The following is a 23,405-nucleotide window of genomic DNA, read 5'->3' as shown; positions in this document are numbered from 1 at the left end:
GGCTCACTGCAACTTCCGTCTCTCAGGTTCAAACAATTCTCCTGCCTCAGCCCCCGAGTAGCTGGGATTACAAGTATGCACCACCATGCCTAGCTAATTTTTGTATTTTTAGTAGAGATGGGGTTTTGCCATGTAGGCAAAGCTGGCTTGAACTCCTGACCTCCAGCAATCCACCCACCTCAGCCTCCCAAAGTGCTGAGATTATAGGCGTGAGCCACCCTGCCTGGCCATAACTTCAATCATTTTCTTTCATGAAAATGAAATGTCACCTTGAAAGTATCAACCAAAGGAATCTGGGTAACAGTGTGAGTTAGCTACAGGTAAAATAACTCTAGGTCTGAGGTTCTTGGTTGGGTCAGAACATTCTCCTTCAGGTACTAAAGAGACAGGTAGTATGTATGGCATAAATGCCCTCAGGCAGAATCTCTTTTAAGCAGTTTTGCAATATCATTTGCTCATTATAACCCAAATTAACACATTATTTCTCCAGAAATAAAGTTTTCTAGAATAAAACTGATGTCTTTCTGTAGTTATCGGCTCACCGGCATGCTGGTCACTCTACAGCAGCCTGGCTCCGTGTCTCCCTCAATCACTCCTTCCTCCCTTTTTAGGATAATAACATCTCCCTTCCTAGATCCCCAAGCTCAGCCTTACCCTCCTGGCCCCAAATACTGGAGTCCAAAACTGCAGACAGCAACACAGAGGAGATAGCAAAAGGGCATCCCCATTACCCGTGCTTTACCAGGGACCCAGGGAACAAGCCAGGGTTCACTTGGTAGGCTATCAAATGGGGGGAAGGGAAAGTGGGAGGTAAATATGAGGTTTCCACTTAAATTTCTGAATTCCCTTGTTCATAGTAGTAATATTAATGGCTACCACTTCCTGAGTGTTTAACTGTGCTAGCTCTTGGGGTGAATGCCTAAATGCATCACCTTATTTAATTCTCAAAACATTCTTCTGTCCCTCTCCCTAATCACCAAACTATATAGTCTAAGGAGTCTCAATTTCCTTACCCTCATCCACACTGCAAAGCAGAGTTCTAAAGACCAAATAAAAAATAAAAGGAGACTCATGAAAGATCAGCGTGGGTCCAAATAAGGAAAGGGAGCAAAACCTCCATGAAGGGCATTTAATGTCAGAGAGAAATCGTACACCTGGGGCAGAGACGAGGAGCACGCCGGGCCCGCCAGCCTGACCCGTTGCAGCGTCCTGTGGTTTGTGAGGCCTCCCTCGGTGGAGGAGTGACAGCAGCAGCTCAAGCTTCCCCTCCCTGGAGGGGGGGAAGACAGTATAACGTCCACGCAGCCTGGTCATGCACCCTGGCTTCTGCAGCCCAGGTGCAAACATTCAGTTCAGGGCTTTCCTGACAGGTCAGGTCAAACGGCCCCCTTTCCTCTTCAGGTAGGAGCTAGTGAACTGTGGAGGATGAAGAATTCTCGCTGGAAAGGCAGGCCCGAAGTCCGGGAGGTGCAGATCTCCCTGCGGTCACTGGGCCAGAGATGGCCTTGGACTTCTCCTCATTTTAGGGAAGGAGCCGTTCCTGTAAACTGTAGATGCTGCACATATGCACGTGAATGAAAGAGTAGGAGAGCACCAGGCCTCTTAGGGAACCAGTCTTCATTCTGGGCAAGAACCTGAAGACATCGAGGTTGAAGCTGAGTTCCCGCCACCTTCATAGGGCCTCTTGGTCTAGTGGCCAGCGTCACAGCCAGTCATCCAACCAACAAAGACTCCAGACTTCCAGACAAGATCATCTCCTCCATCCAACCACAGCCTCCCTCCTCCAGGCCACGGTGGACAGACAGTAAATATTTCCAAGTCCCTACATCCTGAGAGTCCTCGCCAGAGGGAGAGAAAAAGCCCCGTCTCCCACCCACCAAGAGGAGAGAACCAGCAAAGTCCACTCCTCAAAGATCTCCAGCGTCTCTTAAATAAGCTTTTCCTTTCCATTTTCATCTTTTCATTATTTAGCATCCGTCCATTTATTTATACAAATATAAAATAGATTTATATAGATTTATATAATATAGACCTTTGTGAGGCAGAGTGCAGGGGGGCCGTGAGCAGACCCTCCGGGCTATTTACAGATGTACTGGTCCACGATCTCCGTGCACTTCTTACACTTGACGAAGCAGCACCAGTGGAACTTGCAGTGGCAGCGCTCCACCTGCACGCTCTTGAACTGGTTGTAGCCGCGCCCGCAGCACATGAGCTCACAGCCATCCATGCCCTCCGAGGTCTTGTTGCAGAGGCGGCCCTGCGTGCCCAGGGAGCCCGTGCTCTCGTTGCGCAGGCAGTAGTCGGGGCTGGGGTCCACGTAGACCAGGTCCTCCGGGGTGGGCTGGGTGAAGCGGCTGTTGACCAGCTCCAGCCGGCCCTTGCGGGTGACGCGCATGGCGGCCGCACTGTCGTACTTCTCCTTCAGCCGGTCCCCGACCTTGCGGAACTCGGCCAGCTGCAGCCAGCAGGTCTTGAGGCTGCAGGACCCCGAGACGCCGTGGCATTTGCAGGCTACGTCTGCCATCTTATACACAGCCTAGGGGAAGAGAAAGAAGGGAGTAAGAAGGAGGATCCCGGCGGAAGAGGCCCAGAGGTGGCTGCGGTAGCCGCAGGCCTAGTACACAGGAGGGGCTGGTAGAGTAGGGGATAGATAGCTTTTCAAATGCATGCAAATGCTCGGTTGCTCAGGGGGAAAACATAAAAGGGGCACCACAGAAAAGAACCCTGGGGCGGCAAGGTAACTCGTTCCCATCAGCCGGGAGGATGGGAGGATGGCACCAGGCACTTTCACTTTCTACTCTATTGGTTTCTCATTCCTCGAAACCTGCTACAATCGATGCATCCTTTTCACAGTTGGAAAACAAAGATATCTCCATCTTGATCAAAGCCTTAAACAGATAAATAATAACCAACAAAATACAGCCAGGCACTGTGGCTGGTGCCTGTAGTCCCAGCTACTGGGGAGGTTGAGGAAGGAGGATCACTTGAGCCCAGGAATTTGAGGATGCAGCAAGCTATGCTTGTGCCACTGCATTCCAGCCTGGGCAACAGGGCAAGACTCCATCTCTAGAAACAAAGCAAAACAAAACAAAACAACAAAATGTGTCCAGCTTTTGCGTAATAGGAGCACAAGTCAGAAAAAAGAATCCAATTGTATCACAAGCCTATCACAGAAATCACTGGCATAGCCATGGTTAGCCCAAAACTCTCCCTGATCCTGTCAAATACCCTGAGAATTAAATGGCCCCTTTCCCCATGTTACCATGTAGTCACTAACTCCATAGAGTCATCAGGAGTCTTGCCATACGCCATCCATTTGTAAGCAAGACCACTTTCTTCCTCCCTAGCAGCCCCCAGACACCCCCTTGGGAGAGGCGGAGTAACACAGTGAAGCAACGTGTAAGGGATCTGCAAGCAGCTGGGCCTGCCTGCAGGAGCAGTTCGTCTAAAACAAGTCTACCCCAGAAGTCACAGAACCACCACAACGTGGAGTAGATTTGAACTTGAGTTATCCCAAACCAAAATGTAAAAGCAAGAGCAGACCAGAAAGCTGCTTACAAAGTGCTTTTCAACGGGCAGCCTACTGACGCACCATGGCAACCAACCTGGCAGCAGGCCCAGACGTGCAGATGGCGGGATGAAAATGCAAGCCGGCTGCAGAGCATTTTCTTATGCACGGCTATTGTCACCAACTGAGTCAGGACTCATTTTTCAAGGGTTTCTCTTAGATTTCTTTTCAAGAGCCCCCAGATTGTGTCTTTATTCAGAGCTAAGCAGAGACCACTGCAGGTGCAAGAGACAGCACAGCCATCATCAGTGCATGTGACTGTTGGCAAAAGTCTTCCTGAGTTTTTTCTGGTACGGAATTATTCCCGCTATTTTATGGTGGAGAAACTGAAGCTCTAGAGAGGCTCACTAACCTCCAAGGCCACCCAGAAAGGACTCAGAATAACAAGCACTTATCCACTCCAATCTCGGGGCTTAAAGTTGGCTTAGAGCAGAGGAGGAAGGAAGGCTCTTCCCAAGGTTAAAGGCACCAGCACTTAGCCGGGCAGCTCCAGGTCTAAGACATAAAGGAACTGACACCCCATCCTGACAGACACTTCAAAGATGGGACCTGCAATTACCCTTCCGTCCCAAATGCCCTGGGTCTGAGCTGCAGCCTGACATTCCTCTGGAAATGGTCCTTGGTTTAGAGAAGGATGACAGGCGTCTGGCACTGCTGAGAGGAGGAAACATTAAGGGTTGGAAACTGTGCACCTTGCCGCTTAGCAACTCGGAGCACAGATAAGCATCTCCTGCAGGGGCAAACACTCAGACAGAGCTGGGGAAGGAGAGTCGGAGCAAGACTCGGCAGGGCAAGGACCAGAATTTTAGGAAAACAAATCCGAGAGGAAGTGCACCAGCTTAAACACCCCCTCCATCCTTCCCCGAATTCAAAGACATTGTAGGGATAGGAATATCTGCAATATATATATATATTTTTTTGAGACAGAGTTTCGCTCTTGTTGCCCAGGCTGGAGGGCAATGGCGTGATCTCAGCTCACCGCAACCTCCGCCTCCCAGGTTCAAGCGATTCTCCTGCCTCAGCCTCCCTAGTAGCTGGGATTACAGGCATGCACCACCACGCCTGGCTAATTTTGTATTTTTAGTAGAGACAGGGTTTCTCCATGTTGAGGCTGGTCTCGAACTCCTGACCTCAGGTGATCCGCCCGCCTCGGCCTCCCGAAGTGCTGGGATTACAGGCATGAGCCACTGCGCCTGGCCCAAATATCTGCAATTTTTTTCATATTTTACTATTGATTATATATATATATAAACTCCTTTTGTAGATTTATATATATATACACATATGTGTATATATCTATGTGTGTATATATACATATATACACACACATATATACACATGTATATATGTGTGTATATACGTGTATATATATATACGTATACATATATATGTGTGTGTGTATATATACACATATATATATACACACACATATATATAAGCTCCTTTTGTAGGCGACAGGGGGAAATGCCTATTTTCAGCCCAAACTGCTAATTCAAAAAGAAAAAAAAAGCTTTAAAAAATGTTTTAGTTCTACGATCTGTCCCTGGAAAAGCGCCCTCTCAGCTCCTCTTCCGCGTCTATCTAATGGTGTGCTGAGCCTGGTGACAGACAGGAATGTTACAGGATTAGGCACCAGCCTTTTATCTGGAAAATGCTTAGAAATCCTTGAGTGGCAAAACAACATCAGCCACTGGTGTTGCCGCCACTGTCTAAGAAGGAGCTACTAGGTGCTCTTGCAGGCCAAGAGAAACTTCTGGCAAAGTAGCCTAAGATTTACTCTGTGTCAAGACATCAGATCCTGGATAATCTTTTTTTCTTTTTAATCTGGTTCTAAAATACTTGTCTATTTTCCATCCCAGCCATCACTCAGCCCTTGCTGGAGAACTTTGTGTGCAGGTGTGAGGAGGCAAGCAGTGAATACCTCCGGCCTCAGATGGTAACTGATGGCTGAGGCCTGTTCCTTGGAGAGAGGATAAAAAATAAAGAGGGCCAGGAATTCCCAACCTGAAGCAGGCAGAGGCAAAGGGAGAGATAAGGAGTTAAGGAAGAGGAGAGGTATGGGGCCTGAAGGAAGGGGCTAAGTGGGTAGACAGACAGGGAAGGTGTGCAAGCCAGGAACAAGCCTGATGGGAAGGAAGGCTGCCAGATAAGAGCCCGGACAAGACAACAAACAATTAAGGGCAATAAAGTGAGACAGACTCAGCAGCAGGGGAAAGGGGAAGAGTGGGTGTCACCTGCCTGATCACAGGCACGTGCGGACACCACAGCGCAGCTCAGCAGAGCCACAAGCAGCCTCCGTGAATCTGACCTCTCCCGAGGAGGCAACACGGAACTCCTCTGTGCATATCCATTTGCCCCACCCACATACAGCACACGGAGGGTTGAAGCAAAGGGGCAGAGAGGGCAATCCCTGCCCACAGGAACCTACCACCAACCTACAAGGCCAAGGTAGACAGAGTAAGGAATACCTGAGAAGAGCAAGAATGCCTGACTGAAGATCAGGCAGGAGAAAAACTACTAACAATGGGGACTGGAGAGGGCAGTGTTTCAACTAAGATCTCAAAAACTGGACCGACTTTGGGCAGTCAGGAGATAAAGTGCGGATCTTAACCCCTTCACCGACATCTCTACTCCTCAGGCTCAGACACCCAAAGACGTGGGCAAATGGACTGGGAGACAGCCAGGACGCCTGAGAGACCGGGTGGCTCCACACACGCCCTGAGCAGAAGTCATCTGAGACGGCTCCAGTCTCTCTGCCCTGGGTTAGCCTATCATAATCACAGATCAGCAATTACCAGAACTCCTAACATCACCACAGACTGACACCACCTTACACACACTCTTTTCTGGGAAACAAAAGTAGCCTCTGGATAGGAGAGGTGTAAGGAAGACCCTGGGCATATAACCCACTCTGGTCGCTACGTGATGTCCCATGGCTGATGATGCTATGCACATAGGTGCACCACATTCCATCTGGCCAATACTACAACATCCCCATTCAGACAAAAGACACTTCCTATTCCATTTCTTTGATATGTGCTCCAATATATGAGTTCACATTTTTTTTCTTTTATTTTTTCTTTTTTTTTTTTTGTCTGAGACAGAGTCTCGCTCTGTTGCCCAGGCTGGAGTGCAATGGCAGGATCTTGGCTCACTGCAACCTCCGGCTCAAGCAATTCTCCTGCCTCAGCCTCCCAAGTAGCTGGGATTACAAGCGTGTGCCACCATGTCTGGCTAACTTTTTGTATTTTTACTAGAGATGGGGTTTCACCATGTTGGCCAGCCTGGTCTTGAACTCGTGACCTCAGGTGATCCACCCACCTCAGCCTCCCAAAGTGTTGGGATTACAGGCATGAGCCACCGTGCCCAGCCTCTCATGAGTTCACATTTTAAGATTTTGCTATGTAAAGACATTTTGAGGCTTATATTCATATCCTGTTACTGAATCACCAGGGTGCCACCATTAAACTTCTAAGAAATTGCCATTCTCATTTTTTTTTTTTTGAGATGGAGTCTTGCTCTGTCGCCCAGGCTGGAGTGCAATGGCGTGATCTAGGCTCACTGCAGCCTCCGCCTCCCAGGTTCAAGCTATTCTCTTGCCTCAGCCTCCCAAATAGCTGGGATTACAGGTGCCTGCCACCAAGCCCAGCTAATTTTTTGTATTTTTAGTAGAGACAGGGTTTCACCATGTTGGTCAGGCTGGTCTCGAACTCCTGGCCTCAAGTGATCCACTTGCCTTGGCCTCCCAAAGTGCTGGGATTACAGGCGTGAGCCCCTGCTCCCAGCCACGATTCTCATTTTTGAGTGAGTTCATCTTTGTTACAATACCTCACCTGGGAACCAGAGCCAGCTGGCTTGACATTGACCCGAGTGGGGACAACACTCCAAGAAAGAAGTCCGTGCTGTTTCCTGAGAGCTCTTTTTCCAGGAGAAAGAGCCTCTCACCAACCAGTGCTCAGACCTCAGACCTTTCTCAGGGGAAACCCGGGTGGACACCCATGTTGCCCTCGGTCCCTGTCAACACTGGCTATGCAGAAGCAGCAAAAGGCATACCTTCCTGAGGGGCAGGCCCTCCAGTCTCGTGTGGCAGAGGCAGCCATGATGGGGGACAGCAAAGAAAAGAGGAGGCTGGATGTGTGCTCAGAGCGGGGGTTTTCAGGAACAAGGTGCAGGCAGAGGGTTCACGCTTTCCAGCACGCCACCTAGGGGCGTGCTCTGCACGTACAATGAACCCAGCTCCCCTCAAACCTGCATTGTTATTTCTACTGAAACTGAGGCTTAAAAGACAGTCACATCTTACATGAGACTGGGGAGGCTGTTTCCTTGAGCCTTAAACAGATGGCTGTCTTCTCACACTTCCACTTAGGTCTAAAATCTCCTAGCACAGAAGTGTGTTTGTCATTAGTACTTGAATGTGTTTTTGACTGGGTTTCTGGATATGTATGATAACAGTTCTTAAAAGTCGACTCTAGTTTTACCATAGCCTTTAACAGAGCATAAACCCTAGATGAGGTCTAATGGCCTAAACATCCCATCGCATTGTCTATTCAAGTTGCAAAGGAGGGGTGGCCAAGACAAGAGCGCTGCTCTAATCCTTACGTCTGGAATTCTGATCCAAACGTTGCACCTAAGTCCTCTAGGAACTGTGAAATAATAAAGTAAGTAAAAAAAAAAAAAAAAAAAAAAAAGAAAGAAAGAAAGAAAAAGAAAAAGCACATATGCCCATTGGAAAGTGGGGGCATTTTGAAAAGGATTTGTTCAATAATGTGGACATCTAAATTTGCAATTGTAGGGAAGAATCTTCACGGTCAGACTAACCCGTTTCCTCGATGGCCAGGCCACAGCTGGTGGCACAGCCCGGGAACAGCCCCGTAGGTCTGCAGTGCTGGGGAGGCCGGGGGGGCCCAGCTTACCCTGCGACCGGCCTCGTTGTTTTGCAGGTTCATCAGCACCCGGCCCTGTTCCTCCGATCCTTTGGCAAAGTTCTTCTCTCGCTCCCGGGCATCCACGAACTCCTTGGCGAAGCGGTAGCCGTACTCCACATTGTCCCCACAGCCACCCCACAGCCAGTCCCGGGGCAGGTCCTTGGGCCGCGCCGTCCGGCTGCAGCCGCAGGTGGAGAGCTCGCCCTCGCGGCAGGCCCGGCTGATGGCGTTCACCACGCCTGCGGCGCTCACTGCATAGGTGAAGGCGGTCTCTCGGCTACCTGCAAAACGAGGCAGGGGCAGTAAGGGGGGTGCACTCTCCCCTCCCGGAGACCTGTCCTTGCCGCGTCTCCCCGACTGACCTGCACACCACAGCCTCTGCTGACACTCCTGGGGCAGGGGGCTCAGGAGGAGCGCTTTTCGCTTCCCCTAGCTCTAATGGTTGAAAACATCTCTTTATAATGGGCTGAAATCCCCTCGGTTTTACTTCCGCCTCTTGGCCCTAGCTCGGCCCTACGAAACCATCCAGAATAAAACAAGTCCAAAGTCCCTGGCCGGGCGCGGTGGCTCAAGCCTGTAATCCCAGCCCTTTGGGAGGCCGAAGCAGGTGGATCACGAGGTCAGGACTTCAAGACCCGCCTGGCCAAGATGGTGAAACCCTCGTCTCAGCTAAAAATACAAAAAATTAGCCAGGCGTGGTGGCGGGTGCCTGTAATCCCAGCTACTTGGGAGGCTGAGGCAGAGAATTGCTTGAACCCAGGAGGCGGAGGTTGCAGTGAGCTGAGACCGCGCCACTGCACTCCAGCCTGGGCGACAGAGTGAGACTCCGTCTCAAAAAAAGAAAAAAAAAAAAAAACGCAAGTCCCTCCGGTCCTGGCCTGCACTAATATCCACTGCAGAAGAGCCTGTGTGACCTGCAGATTCCTAGGAGGGAGACCTCAGTGGAGGGGAGAATAGGCATTCGGAAACACACAGAACATGGGAGTCGAACAGAATGAGGCTAAGGAAGAAATCATGGGATCAAGAGTAGGACGTTGTATCCTAGCACAAATGTCTCCCTCACAGATGCCATTTCTCACGCTCTACGAGCTGCACATCTGTCTGTCTGTACTGCTGCCATTATCTAGCTAGACAGTGGCACAGGCCAGGAGTCAAAAATGAACTAGAATTACAGTGTCTAGAAAAATCCAAGCTGTCTTCCTCTCTCTTCCACAGGATCCCCACTGCCACCTAACTCAGAAGAACTGGGAACCACATCTACAGCACCTACAATTCCAGACACTCATCACGGTCCCTCTAAATACCCAGATCATTTTCCAGCAGAAAATCCCAACTATGTTCCCCTTTACTGCTGTGGCGAACCACCTAAACATTCATATAATGTATGCTCTATTTCAGTAAAATGTCTGTTTCAGAATACTCAGCTATCAGGGACATGCAAGCCCAAATCACATCCACTACGATGGCTATCATCAAAAAGACAGCCAATAACAAGTTGGTGAGAATATGGAAAAACCGGTAAGTGATGCAGCTGCTTTGGAAAACAGTCAGGCAGTCTAAGGCTAACAGTCACAAGGTTAAACGTAGAGCTCCCATATGACACAGCAATTCCACTCCTAAGAACACAGGCAAAGCTCCTCGTTTTACTGCGCTCAGCTTTCTTGTGCTGTGCAGGTGTTGTGTTTTTTGTTTGTTTGTTTGTTTGTTTTTGAGACAGAGTCTCGCTCTGTCGCCCAGGCTGGAGTGCAGTGGCATAATCTCGGCTCACCGCAAGCTCCGCCTCACGGGTTCACGCCATTCTCCTGTCTCAGCCTCCCGTATCTGGGATTACAAGCGCACGCCACTGCGCCCGGCTAATTTTTTGTATTTTTAGTAGAGACGGGGTTTCCCCGTGTTAGCCAGGATGGTCTCGATCTCCTGACCTCGTGATCCGCCCGCCTGGGCCTCCCAAAGTGCTGGGATTACAGGCGTGAGCCACCGCGCCCGGCCGGTGTTGCGTTTCTTACAAATTGAAGGTTTGTGACAATCCTGCTACAAATCTATCAGTGCTACTTTTCCATAGCATGTACTTACTGTGTTTCTGTGTCAGCATTTTTTAGCAATAAAATATTTTTAATTAAGGGGTGTACCTTTTTTTAAGATGTAATGTTATTACACACTTAAGACTATAGAATAGTGTAAACATAACTTTTATATGCAATGGAAATCCAAAAAATTCATGCAATTCACTTTATTGCAGTATGGTGGAACCAAATCTGCAAACCCGCAATATCTCGGAAGTATGCCTTTATACCCAAGAGAAATGAAAACACAAAAACTGACATAGGAATGCTTCTTGCAGCATTATTCATAACAGGCAAAAATTGGAAACAACCAAACTATCCATCAGTGGGTAAATGGGTAATCAAAATGTGGTATTATCCATGCAATGGAATATTATTCAGTCATAAAAAGTGACTAGGCGTGGTGTCTCACACCTGTAATCCCAGCAATTTGAGGCTGAGACAGGAGGATCACTTGAAGCCAGGAGTTTCAGAACAGCTTGGCAACATAGCAGTACCCTATCTCTACAAAAATATTAAAAAAGAAAAAATTAAGCTGGGCATGGAGGCTCATGCCTGTAATCCCAGCACTTTGGGAGCCCAAGGAGCATGGATCACCTGAGGTCAGGAGTTCGAGACCAGCCTGGCCAACATGGTGAAACCCTGTCTGTACTAAAAATATAAAAACTAGCCAGGCGGGTACCTGTAATCCCAGCTACTCGGGAGGCTGAGACAGAAGAATCATTTGACCCCAGGAGGCAGAGGTTGCAGTGAGCCGAGATCACACCATTGCATTCCAGCCTGAGCAACAAGAGTAAAACTCCATCTCAAAAAAAAAAAAAAAAAAAAAAAAAAAATAGCTGGGCATGGTAGCATGTGCCTGTAGTCCCAGCTACTCAGGAGGCTGAGGTGGAAGAATTGCTTAAGCCCAGGAGTTGGAGGCTGCAGTGAGCTATGATTACACCACTGCACTCCAGCCTGGGCAACAGAATGAGACCCTGTCTCAAAAAAAAAAAAAAAACAAACAAAAACAAACAAACAAAAAAACACATGAACCTTTAAATCATTGTGCTAAGTAAAAGGAGCCAATCACCAAAGGCCATGTATTATATAATCCCATTTTATAAGAAATGCCCAGGATAGGCAAATCTATGGAGATAGAAAGAATAGTGGTTGCCTAGGGTTGGGGGTTGGGGTATGCAGAGTGACAGTTAGCGGGTATGCAGTTTCTCTATGGAGTGGTGAAAATGTTATGGAATTAGTGGTGATGGTTGCACAAGCTTGTGAATATGCTAAAAGCCACTGAATTTTACACTTTAAAATGGTGAATTTCATGGTATGTGAGTTATATATCTCAATAAAGCTGTTATAAGAAATAACAAATGATACTTATAGGGACTTAGATATGGAGAGAAGGGAGTGATTCTTAGCAGGAAACAGATTCAATCCTGATCTCAGAGATTAAACTAGGCAGAATCCCACAGTCTTGTCTTGGAAGGTAGAAAGGGAAGCAGTCTGAAATCAATCAATAGGTCTAGAGAAATCTCCCCCTTGGCCCTACTTCTTGATTATCTGGGCATGACACAGTGAAGTTTACAAACAGACCATGCTGAGTGAGTCCGTTTTTCTCTATTAAGCAGCGGCTGGCTTCCGGTCAGTTGTGAAATAGGAATAGCCCAAGAAAAACCGAAATGATGGCAGGAAGTTACACTCGTGATTCAGCCGATAGGACCTGGTCTACGGGGCTCAGAATGTGACAAGGAGCACTGGGGATGGTAAGATGGCCAAAGAGCCTCTCAGGGAGGAGGGTCTGGGCCCCACTTTGAGGAATTCATCTCCTTAAAATGCAGCCTGAACCACCTGACATGGCATCCTGGAACAGAGGGAGCCTCCCAAGCTTCAGCCCCGAGCTATCCTCCATATCCACCCGAAGCTTTCCCTCTACAGAGTTCCTCAGACAAGTGGGCTGGGTTTTCAAGGCAATCCATTCCATCTTTTTAAAATGACTCTAATCACCAGAATGCTCCTTGTATTAAGCTGAAATATGCCTCCTTATGATTCCTGCCGGCTGCAGTTGCACTGTGCCATAATCCCTTTCCCATTTGACAGCTCTTCAGTGTTTGAAAACAACTATTAAGCCTTTTACGTTTTCACTTTTCCAAGCTACATATGTCTGATTTATTTCTATCATTCTTTAGCAAACATACTTTTCAGAGTTGAATCAGCCCTCTCAGAATTGCCTTCTAAAATCACGTACCTGCAGCTGAACTAACACACCAGACAATCTGTACTCTGACGGTTCTAACCTATCATGACTGTTTGGGATCCTGATTTGTCCTCCGGTGCGCTGCCTGCCTCTTTCAGTCGGGTCTTCATCAGAAGCTGAGTGTGGGCAGCTCTGTCTTCACGGGGCAGCCTTTGGGCCCTTGGGTAAGCCTGCTAAGTGCCATCTACTGTTGCTGCCTTCAGCAAGAAAGAGATAATTCGGGGCTTCAGAATGGATATGCAACGTGTGGGTTTACCTATATATGCAACAGTTCAGAGTTGAATCTCTAACCATCTCAAGAATAAACGGCTAACCCCGTCTGGGAGGAAGTGAGGAGCGCCTCTGCCCGGCTGCCCCATCTGGGAAGTGAGGAGCGCCTCTGCCTGGCCGCCCCGTCTGGGAGGAAGTGAGGAGCACCTCTGCCCAGCTGCCCCATCTGGGAAGTGAGGAGCGCCTCTGCCCGGCTGCCACCCACTATGGGAAGTGAGGAGCGCCTCTGCCCAGCCGCCCACTCTGGGAAGTGAGGGGCGCCTCTGCCCGGCCGCCCACTCTGGGAGGTGAGGAGCGCCTCTGCCCGGCCGCCCACTCTGGGAGGTGAGGAGGGCCTCTGCCTGGCCACTCCGTCTGGGAAGTGAGGAGCGCCTCTGCCCGGCTGCCACCCACTATGGGAAGTGAGGAGCGCCTCTGCCCAGCCGCCCACTCTGGGAAGTGAGGGGCGCCTCTGCCCGGCCGCCCACTCTGGGAAGTGAGGAGCGCCTCTGCCCGGCCGCCCACTCTGGGAGGTGAGGAGGGCCTCTGCCTGGCCACTCCGTCTGGGAAGGGAGGAGCGCCTCTGCCCGGCCGCCCCGTCTGGGAGGTGAGGAGCGCCTCTGCCCGGCCGCCACCCCGTCTGGGTGGAAGTGAGGAGCACCTCTGCCCGGCCGCCCCGTCTGGGAGGTGAGGAGCACCTCTGCCTGGCCGCCACCCCGTCTGGGAGGAAGTGAGGAGCGCCTCTGCCTGGCTGCCCCATCTGGGAAGTGAGGAGCGCCTCTGCCCGGCCGCCCACTCTGGGAGGTGAGGAGCGCCTCTGCCTGGCCACTCCGTCTGGGAAGGGAGGAGCGCCTCTGCCCGGCCGCCCCGTCTGGGAGGTGAGGAGCGCCTCTGCCCGGCCGCCACCCCGTCTGGGTGGAAGTGAGGAGCACCTCTGCCCGGCCGCCCCGTCTGGGAAGTGAGGAGCGCCTCTGCCTGGCCGCCACACCGTCTGGGAAGTGAGGAGCGCCTCTGCCTGGCCACCCCGTCTAGGACGTGAGGAGCGCCTCTGCCCGGCCGCCCAGTCTGGGAAGTGAGGAGTGCCTCTGCCCGGCCGCCCTGTCTGGGAAGTGAGGAGCGCCTCTGCCCGGCTGCCACCCCGTCTAGGACGTGAGGAGCGCCTCTGCCCGGCTGCCCAGTCTGGGAAGTGAGGAGTGCCTCTGCCCGGCCGCCCTGTCTGGGAAGTGAGGAGCGCCTCTGCCCGGCCGCCCAGTCTGGGAAGTGAGGAACGCCTCTGCCCGGCTGCCACCCCGTCTAGGACGTGAGGAGCGCCTCTGCCCGGCTGCCCAGTCTGGGAAGTGAGGAGTGCCTCTGCCCGGCCGCCCTGTCTGGGAAGTGAGGAGCGCCTCTGCCCGGCCGCCCAGTCTGGGAAGTGAGGAGCGCCTCTGCCCGGCTGCCCAGTCTGGGAAGTGAGGAGTGCCTCTGCCCGGCCGCCCTGTCTGGGAAGTGAGGAGCGCCTCTGCCCGGCCGCCCAGTCTGGGAAGTGAGGAACGCCTCTGCCCGGCCGCCCTGTCTGGGAGGTGAGGAGCGCCTCTGCCTGGCCGCCACCCCGTCTGGGAGGAAGTGAGGAGTGCCTCTGCCCGGCCACCCCGTCTGGGAAGTGAGGAGCGCCTCTGCCCGGGCGGCCCCGTCTGGGAAACGAGGAGCGCCTCTGCCCGGGCGGCTCCGTCTGGGAAGCGAGGAGCGCCTCTGCCCGGGCGGCTCCGTCGGGGAAGTGAGGGGCGCCTCTGCCTGGCCGCCCCGTCTGGGAGGAGAGGAGCGCCTCTGCCTGGCCGCCACCCCGTCTGGGAGGAAGTGAGGAGCGCCTCTGCCTGGCCACCCCATCTGGGAGGTGAGGAGCGCCTCTGCCCGGCTGCCCTGTCTGGGAGGTGTACCCGACAGCTCCGAAGAGACAGCGACCATCGGGAGCGGGCCATGAGGATGATGGCGGTTTTGTTGAAGAGAAGGGGAGGAAGTGTGGGGAAAGGAAGGAGAGATCAGATTGTCGCTGTGTCTGTGTAGAAAGGGGTGGGCATAGGAGACTCCATTTTGTTCTGACTAGGAGAAGTTCTTCTGCCTTGGGATGCTGTTGATCTATGGCCTTTCCCCCAGCCCCATGCTCTCTGAAACATGTGCTGTGTCAACTCAGGGTTAAATGGATTAAGGGCGGTGCAAGATGTGCTTTGTTAAACAGGTGCTTGAAGGCAGCATGCTCTTTAGGAGTCATCACCACTCCCTAATCTCAAGTACCCAGGGGCACAAACACTGCAGAAGGCCGCAGGGTCCTCTGCCTAGGAAAACCAGAGACCTTTGTTCATGTGTTTATCTCCTGACCTTCTCTCCACTATCATCCTATGACCCTCCCATATCCCCCTCTCCGAGAAACACCCAAGAATCATCAATAAATACTTCATAAATTTAAAAAAAAAAAAAAAAAAAAAAAAGAATAAACGGCTAAAAAAAAGCAGCCATGAGCTACTAGAGAGACATGCCTCTTTTCCCTACAGGAGAGAGCAGAACAATTTCATGTCCTCTCTGTTCCATATCAGCCCAAGGTGCCTCCAGGCTCCCTAGGCAGAAGCCGGGCAACAGGCCGAGGCTCCTCCGAGCTGCTCTGCCGCCCTCTGGTGACCGACTTTTGCAGCGGCTTCAAAGAAGAAAGGAAGCCTTAGACAGTCATTCTCAAGATAGGGAGAGGGAGGACTCACCAGGAGCTACTCTGGGCTCAGGGGGGAGGAAGGGAGGACAGCCTCCTAGGTAGCATGAGCCTTCAGTGACGCTATAAAAAGGAAGGGGGAAAATTAGGCAAACAGAAACGTTCCATTTTGTAACAGAACAGGGCACAGAGAGATGGGCTCTCTTCGACAGGGTTTGCTTTCGCTAGGCACCTAGTGGATATCTGAACCCAGCAAGTGTCTTTTCCTGCCAACCCCTTTCTTTCCTAAAGTACAGCCTCACTTTGGGGCCTTTATGCACATGAAATACACATGAAAAGGATCTAGCCAACATCAGGCCTGTATTAGGTCCCCAATAAACATTAACTCCACTGAAGAGATTAGAGGAGACTCTCTGCACCTGGGCCGTCCTAGTTTCCTTGCTCAAAACACAGGGCAGGGAGTGCTGCCAAGATTTTCGCCAGAAAGAAGAGACAAATGCCAGGTGGGTTTGAGAAGAATCAATAAACTGAGTAAATCCCACTAAACCTCCAAGTCCACTCTTTTGGAAAAGCTGCCCCCAAGACTGTCCCAGGAACACTAGGACCTTCCTTTTATGCACCCTGAGTTGATACTGAAGGAAGCAAGAGAGCAGCAAGTTTCAAAGTGTACTTTCCCCATCTTTAATTCCCTCTCTCTCTTTAAAAAAAATTTGTTTATAGAGACAGAGGTCTCACTATGTTGCCCAGGCAGGTCTTGAACTCCTGGCCTCAGGGAATCCTCCTGACTCAGCCTCCCAAGGTGCTGGGATTACAGGCATGAACTACTGCGTTGGGCCTTACTTCTCAATATGGGACAGAGAGGGTAGGGAAAGAGGTCTGGAATAAGTGGGAGGGGGAAGGAGCCTTCCAAGTATCCTCCCTAAGAGAGGAGCACGAAGAAATCTCTACCTCCCCAACTCCCCTCCCAGGCTGAAATCCCACTGTGGGGAAACTCCAGCCTCAGGTAACCTTTTGAAGGGAGGTGTTCTGGGAGAATGTCAGGCAGAAGGAACACAGCATCCTAACACTTCCCTTTTATGGCCCTGGGGATAAGACCCGGTAGAATAGGGCCGGATTTCTCAATTTCTTGCCAGAGAGGGGAGGATTGCATTTCAAAAGGACCTAAAACAATTAGACCACAGATCACACCTCCATCTAAGCAATAGGGTGGCCCAAGAATCCTTGGCCAGCAGTGGGAGAGGGGAAGGGACAGGAATCCAGAAGACTTGGCCCTCTCCCTCTCATGTTTTCTTTCGTCTGACCCCTTCCCCCACGTTCACACATCCCTTTCAAATGAAAAAGCTGGGACTGGATGGGGTTGGGTTAGTGACAGCTATCACCACTTTGGCCGACATTTCTATCTCTCTTTCAAAGGTTCAAGTGGAAGAGGCAAAAATCCAACAGACATTCAGGACTGCAATTTCTGGTTCTCCACCCAAGGCTCTTTTTTGCGCTGAGACACAAAGGCAGTGGCAGTGGGCGGCTCTCCTAATCCACTCTAAGTCAACTCAGATGTCCTGCCCCCTCTCAGTGAGTCCCAAGCAGCCTGCTCCAAGTGAGGCTGGAAGGCAGAGGGCTAGAGGAACATCAAGCGTGTGGTTTCTGCAGCCTCCCAGAGCCTGCTTCCTCGTGTGCCGCTCTGTTGGTGCACACTGCTGCGAAGCCTGGAGAGAGCCCAATTAGGCTGCATTTGGGCTCTCCCAGTGCCAGTCCTGAGAGAGCTTAATTGCTCCCAAACGCGATGAGTGCAGTTCCGTAGCCGAGCCCTCTTGTAATGGCCTCTTACCTATCTGCATAACTCTCCCAAAGACAGACGCGTTGTCCACTGTGCTGCAGTTCCACCGCCGCTGCCGGAACTGGTGCTGGCATTCCTTGATGCCAGTCTTGGCTCCCTCCCCTATATAGGCCATGTGCTCCTGGTACAATTGGCACAGCTTCCTCTGGCCAGGGGAGAGCCCGGGAAGCTGACTGCACACGGGCTGGGCACCGATGATAAACATCTCGGGTCTCTGCACCGGGTTCAAAGCTAATGACCTATGACAGCAATCCAGAAAGGGGAAAAAAAGGCCCAGGAGTGAGTATACGCCTGTGTGCAGCATTAAGTCATTCATTCAACACATTTATTGAATGCTCCCCTGTGTACAAGGCCCTGGAAAGAAAAATTAGTAAATCAGAGTGCTGGCCTTCAAAGGACAAACTGAAGGAATCTGAGGCATGAACACAAACGACATGCGAGATGCCAAATGCCCCAGATCGAGCTTCTGGATCTGCTGTGATCAGACAGGAAAATAGCTCTTATGGCTGAAGAGAAGCCTTTATAAGGAAATGGCCAGAATTTGAACTGGATCTTAAGAATGGGGGTCAGGCAGATAAGAAGACGAGGGGTGGGGAGCAGCTCTTCATTTTAAGTAGAGGGCAAAAAGAGCCAAACCTCAACAGGAGAGCACAGGCCTCAATCAATGAGTAGGAGTGACTAGTTCAGTGCAGCCCAAGTACATGATAAGCCATGGAAAGCAATCAATTCCTTTGCGTGGTACTCCTCTTGTGCCTTTAAAATCCAATCACTTTACATACATCACGATCTAGTCTACTTGTTTTCACTGCCATGTCTCACTTTGAGCCTCCCCTCATCCACTCTCCACCAGTTCAGAGGCTCTTCCTTTTGCTCATCATCTACCAGCCATATAGAGTGTTAGATGAGAAGGCTGCAGATTTGCCATCTGAGTAAAAATGCTAGTGGCAGAGACCATGCAAAATAGGTGGTGATCACCTGCCATTTCCATGTCAACTTGGCAATGACAATAGCCTTTAAAACACAAGAAGAAAGCCATCCATGGTGCTGTGAACCCCTCATCTGGCCTTCAGACTTATAAAAGAGGAATTCTATCCCCTACCAGCAAAACACACAAAACAAAGGAACCAAAAACTACCAAGTATTGATATTCTTGTTGACCCAAGAGCAATTTCTAACAATTCATGGGCATGAGGGAAGGTCCAAGGAAAAGGAATGTGGAGAGGATTAGAGAAAAAAATCAAATAAACGGATCCTTTATCCTCAGGGAACCCTTACAAAGATAAGGGTTGGGAGAGACACAGAGCGTTCTTAGTTTTCCTGGGATAAAAGAGGCCCTTAGTACTCCCAGGAATCAAGGTACCATCGTGACACACGGTGCCCTTCCTCCTCATCTCAGTCGCTGAAGGAGGCCTTCGGCTGTGCAGGCAGGACTTCAGCCCCTCTCACTCACCACCAGGAGTTGGCATCTGTCAGAAGCTGAGCCCAGCTGGACAGCAGAGCAGCCGTGAACAGCAGCAGCAGGCTAGGCATGGTCGGCCTCAGCCCCCCCCAGTGCCCTGGGACTGACAGCTTCCAGAGTAGGGCTCCCTGGAGAAAACAGAAATGGAAAGTCAGTGTGGAAACTCAGCGGATAAGGGCAGACCAGGAACCGGAGTGAGGTGGAGAAAATTGCACTGATGCTTACATGCTGCGTGCTCCCCACAAAGAAGCTCGGCCTCTTTCCAGCCTTCACCTCCCACTGCTCATCTTCCCACCCTAGCTAGGACTTCTGTCTCTTACCCCAAACTGTGGGAACCCTGCGCAGGACCTAATTTCCAAAGAAATAATGAGCTGAGAAACCACAAAGAGAAATGAAAACAAGTAATTTCAAGAGCGGAGCTTGCTGCGTTCCTCCGTTCCGCATCCGGGAGGCCACTTAGGCTGTTGCAAAGCACACCTGTCCTTGCTGCAGAACATCCAAAGAAATGAGGACCATCCTATCCGTTCCCCCACGTCCCTACCTCTCATTCCAGCCCAGAGACTTATTTCTCTGACCCTCAGGCTCTCCTTTGTGGGATTAAAACATTTTGGTGAATTGGATTTACCTGCACCCAAGGAGGAGTTTCCCCTCTCCATCTGTGTCCTTCTCACCCTCAGCAGGGTTTCTGAGTCCCAACCCTTGTGTACAGATCAAGGACTTTTCACTTTCTCAAGGCACCTTCTCTGAGAAATGTAAAAGCCACACCGCGAACCGCTCGCCCAGAAAGCTTTGGTGGCTGAGGTGGTGCCTCCCTAGGCGGCCCCTGCCCCTCCTGGCGCCGTGGTCCTCGAGGGCGGCACTGAGCACCTTGCCCAGCAGCTGCGCCGGGGACTCTGCCAACGCCAGGCGGCAGCTCTGGCATCAAATGCCTGAGCTGAGGACGCATCTTCCAGATGCCACAGCCCTTCCCTGCTAGCTCCCGAGCCTCCCACCTCTTGGCTTCCTGCCTGCTGTAACTCACGCCTGTTCCTCTATCCATCCCCGAGAACCCCTGTCCCCAGACCCTGAGACCCACAGCAGATCCGTGCTGCTGGACCCTAGAGCGAGCCTGCGCCTAGAGACACACGCCCCCTGCGGCTCCCCCTGCGGCTCCCCCTGGGGCTCCCCCTGCGGCTCCCCCGCGGTCCTCTGGGGCCTCCGTCTGGGCGTGACCCGCGCCTCCAGCGGCCTCCCCGGGGCCCGAGGCCCCGGACCTGACGAGCGCAGCCCCGCGCGCCCCGGCTCACTGCGCCACTCCTGCGCGTCCACGTCCCCAGGCTCTCCGGGAGGGGGCGGCAGGTGCTTCGGGTCATCAGCCCAGGAAGTATTTTTGTCCTGGGGCCGCCAGGAGAGGAAGGTGGCCCGAGCAGGATCCAGGAGAGCTGGGACACAGCCTTTCCCCAAACCCCTTTTGATTTTCCTTCTCCAAGTCTCAGCTGGGGCGCGGGCACCAACAGGCAGGTGTGTGGGGCCGGCAGGGGGCAGATCAAAGAAGAAACTTGCTCCTTCCCCTTTGTCATGCAGAGCCAGCTCGGAAATGAGCCGGCCTCCAGCCCCGGACTAACAGCTTCCACACCCGACTCTCCGCAGACCTCCCCTCCTCTGAGGGATGCCCCTCCCCCTCTCCTCTCCCCCCATAAATCCTCCTCGTCCCCCAGGGCAGAAGGTCTGTGAATGCACCGACTGGAACCACCAGAGATGGAGCAGAGATAGGGCTGGCACCAGGAGCTAATGGTTTTATGGAGGGGAGGGGACCAGGTCCCGAGTAGGGAGGACGAGAGAAAAGCTTCAAAGCGTTTCCTTGTCCAAATATCCTTAACTCCACCTACCAGTCCTTCCCGGGATTGCAGAGCTGGGGCTGCCCATGCCCTCCTGCTTCTCCAGCCTCCTCCCCGCGGCCCCGAATCCTCCTGCCCAGCCCATGCCCGGCCCACCACCCTGCCGCCTGCAACACCTACTCTCCCTGGGGACTTTGATCCTCGCACATTTCCACCACCAGATAGCGGAGTTCTTCCTCCCCTCCTGCGACACTTGTCCCTCACAACAGTGCCTCTCACCTCTGTCACCCTTCCATCAGGCTCCAGTGAAATCTCTCTGGTCCTGCAGTTCCTAGGTTCAAACTAGGCTACGTTGGGGGCCACCGTTTCTGAGCCAAAGACAGGCCTGGTGCCCGCTAATGGTCACCGTGGCTTTGACTACCCCCAGGACAGGCTGACATGGAAACTAGGGCCAGACTTCCCAGGAGCTGCTAATCCCGCCCTCAGTGCCTTATAAACATATATGGAGACAAGAATCACTCCCGCAGCTGTTTCTACTCCATCCTCCGCCCCCCCTCCCCCCGGCCCCGGCCCCGGGCTTTCCACCAGGCTCTCAGCCCATTAAAAATGTTTTTTTAAAAAATTGCCCCCCAAAATGGCTCTAACATGTGCAGTGGCTTCTTTCTCTGACTTCCAGATGTGTGGTACCTGAAATTGAACTCCCCCATACACACATATGCACGCGCGCGCACACACACACACACACACAACACACACACCAACCCCCTCAGGACGCTCTCTGTCCTGGCAGACAGATGCGAGCCAATTCTTGAGTGGCCATAGTGAGGCCAGGCAGCTGTTTGCCCTCTCTTACATTCTTGTGCTGGGGTGGGCTGGGGTGGGAGTTGAAAGGACCCCTTAGAAAGGTAAATGCTGGCGACAGGTTTCATCAGCAATGGCAGAATGGAAACTTCTTGCCTCAACCCGACTGCGGAGGCAGGAAGCTGTATGGGGACTGATGGTTTTGTGTTAATGAGCAGGTCATATTGGGACCACTGTTTGTGGGTCACTAGTGAGATTTATAGCAGGATTCAACCAGGGGAGGCTCTCCTTGTGTAGGAAGAAAGATCTGGTAAATGCCCAGCAGGCAGGGAAAGGCCTTTGCAATAACTACAGATTTCCCCAGAGTCTAAAAAGATTCCCCTTCCTAAGAGGCAAGTGTCAATTCAAACACACCAAACACAGTAGTTAAGAATGTGGGGCTCTTCGGGAAGCTGAGGCGGGCAGACCACCTGAGGTCAGGAGTTCGAGACCAGCCTGGCCAACATGGTGAAAGCTCATCTGTAATTAAAAAGTATAAAAATTAGCCAGATGTGGTGGCACATGCCTGCAGTCCCAGCTACTTGGGAGGCTGAGGCAGGAGAATTGCTTGAACCTGGGAGGTGGAGGTTGCAGTCAGCCAAGATCGCACTACTGCACTCCAGCCTGGGTGACAGAGCAAGACTCCATCTCAAAAAAAAAAAATAAATAAAAAGTGGGAATCAGGGTCTCTATTCTTTAGTAGTGACTAGGAGGCTGTGGGGAGGGAAAGATGCAAAATTCCCAATCAGGATCCTTCCAGAAGCCAGAATGAGCTGGTCAGACATCTGCTCTATTCCTCTTCTTCATTCATCCATTCAGCCATCCAATACATTCATTAATCAAATAAATTACACACTGGGTGCCTAATATGTGCCAGTTACTGCTCTAAGTGCCAGAGACATGGCAGTGAACAAATACATAATATGTTAGGTCCAGTGAATACTATGAGGAAAATAAAGAGGGGACCAGAATCAAGAATGGGAAGGGGTGGTAGTATACTTGATGTAGGGTTCTTGGGAAGACTACTCTCTGAAATATCTGTGCCCCCAAAACCACTGTGTAGGCAGGACGGTGGGAGGGGATGTAACGATGCTACACCTCCAAGACCCCCTCTAGGGCACATGCAAGGTCCCTGCTGAGATGGCACTGTCCCACTTCACCATCACAACCAAGAGGTGCGTGTTGGAAGACAGGAACTCCAAGATCTCCTCCTTTTTCTGCTGGGACTCAGTCACAGTCACTCATTTTCATTCCCTTAAGGGGCCACGTCCATCCAGCCCAGAGTTAAGAGACCAAAAAGAGAGACCGGGACAGGTAAAGCTGAGACCCCAAGCAGCTCTGTGCTTTCCACCATACTTCAGAGCAGTGCCTGAAACAAAATCTCTGCCCCACAGGACGCGGGGTTGATTTCAGGTCATTAGCCATTCACACAAACCCACTGATGTCTAGAACTGACTTCCCCAGCACCCAGGGACTCAAGCATCTCTCCTGCAGGAAATGGAGCCACCTCCCACATCTGCCCCTCTCCTCAGAAAGGCACCCTCACACCTAGAAACCTATCCAGAAATAGCCACGAGCTTAGGTGGGGGCCTCTTCAAGGTTGCTGAGCAGGCTCCTTTGTCACTGAGGTCACACCTTCCAAGACGCCTTCCCTGACCATCCCTCCCAGAGAAGGCCCCCACCGCCATTATTCTACTTCTAGCTTCTTGCATGTTTTAGCTGCAGCATTAA

The 23,405-nt window shown here is 51.7% G+C and overlaps 1 protein-coding gene across 6 annotated transcripts in view; it reads right to left on the bottom strand.

The window, feature by feature from the left end:
• Positions 1–1,095: 1,095 nt before the first annotated feature.
• WNT5B (Wnt family member 5B) overlaps positions 1,096–23,405 on the bottom strand; it is a 122,641-nt gene continuing 100,331 nt past the window's right edge. For 2 of the 6 annotated variants that reach the window (XM_054442674.2, XM_063672296.1), the window contains exons 2-5: positions 19,009–19,145; positions 17,550–17,797; positions 8,482–8,774; positions 1,096–2,536 (exon numbers count right to left, since the gene is read on the bottom strand). In XM_054442674.2, coding sequence (XP_054298649.1) covers positions 2,078–2,536; positions 8,482–8,774; positions 17,550–17,797; positions 19,009–19,145 — 1,137 coding nt within the window. In that variant the 3' untranslated portion in view covers positions 1,096–2,077. Of the gene's footprint in view, positions 2,537–8,481; positions 8,775–17,549; positions 17,798–18,918; positions 19,146–19,642; positions 19,659–20,303; positions 20,329–20,885; positions 20,911–23,405 lie in introns of those variants that run through there. The other 4 variants (XM_054442676.2, XM_054442673.2, XM_054442677.2 and 1 more) reach the window with 4 other exon arrangements.

The sequence above is a fragment of the Pongo pygmaeus genome, chromosome 10, assembly GCF_028885625.2.
Source record: "Pongo pygmaeus isolate AG05252 chromosome 10, NHGRI_mPonPyg2-v2.0_pri, whole genome shotgun sequence".
Lineage (NCBI taxonomy): Eukaryota > Metazoa > Chordata > Mammalia > Primates > Hominidae > Pongo > Pongo pygmaeus.
This window is presented reverse-complemented; position numbering and strand designations above follow the sequence as displayed.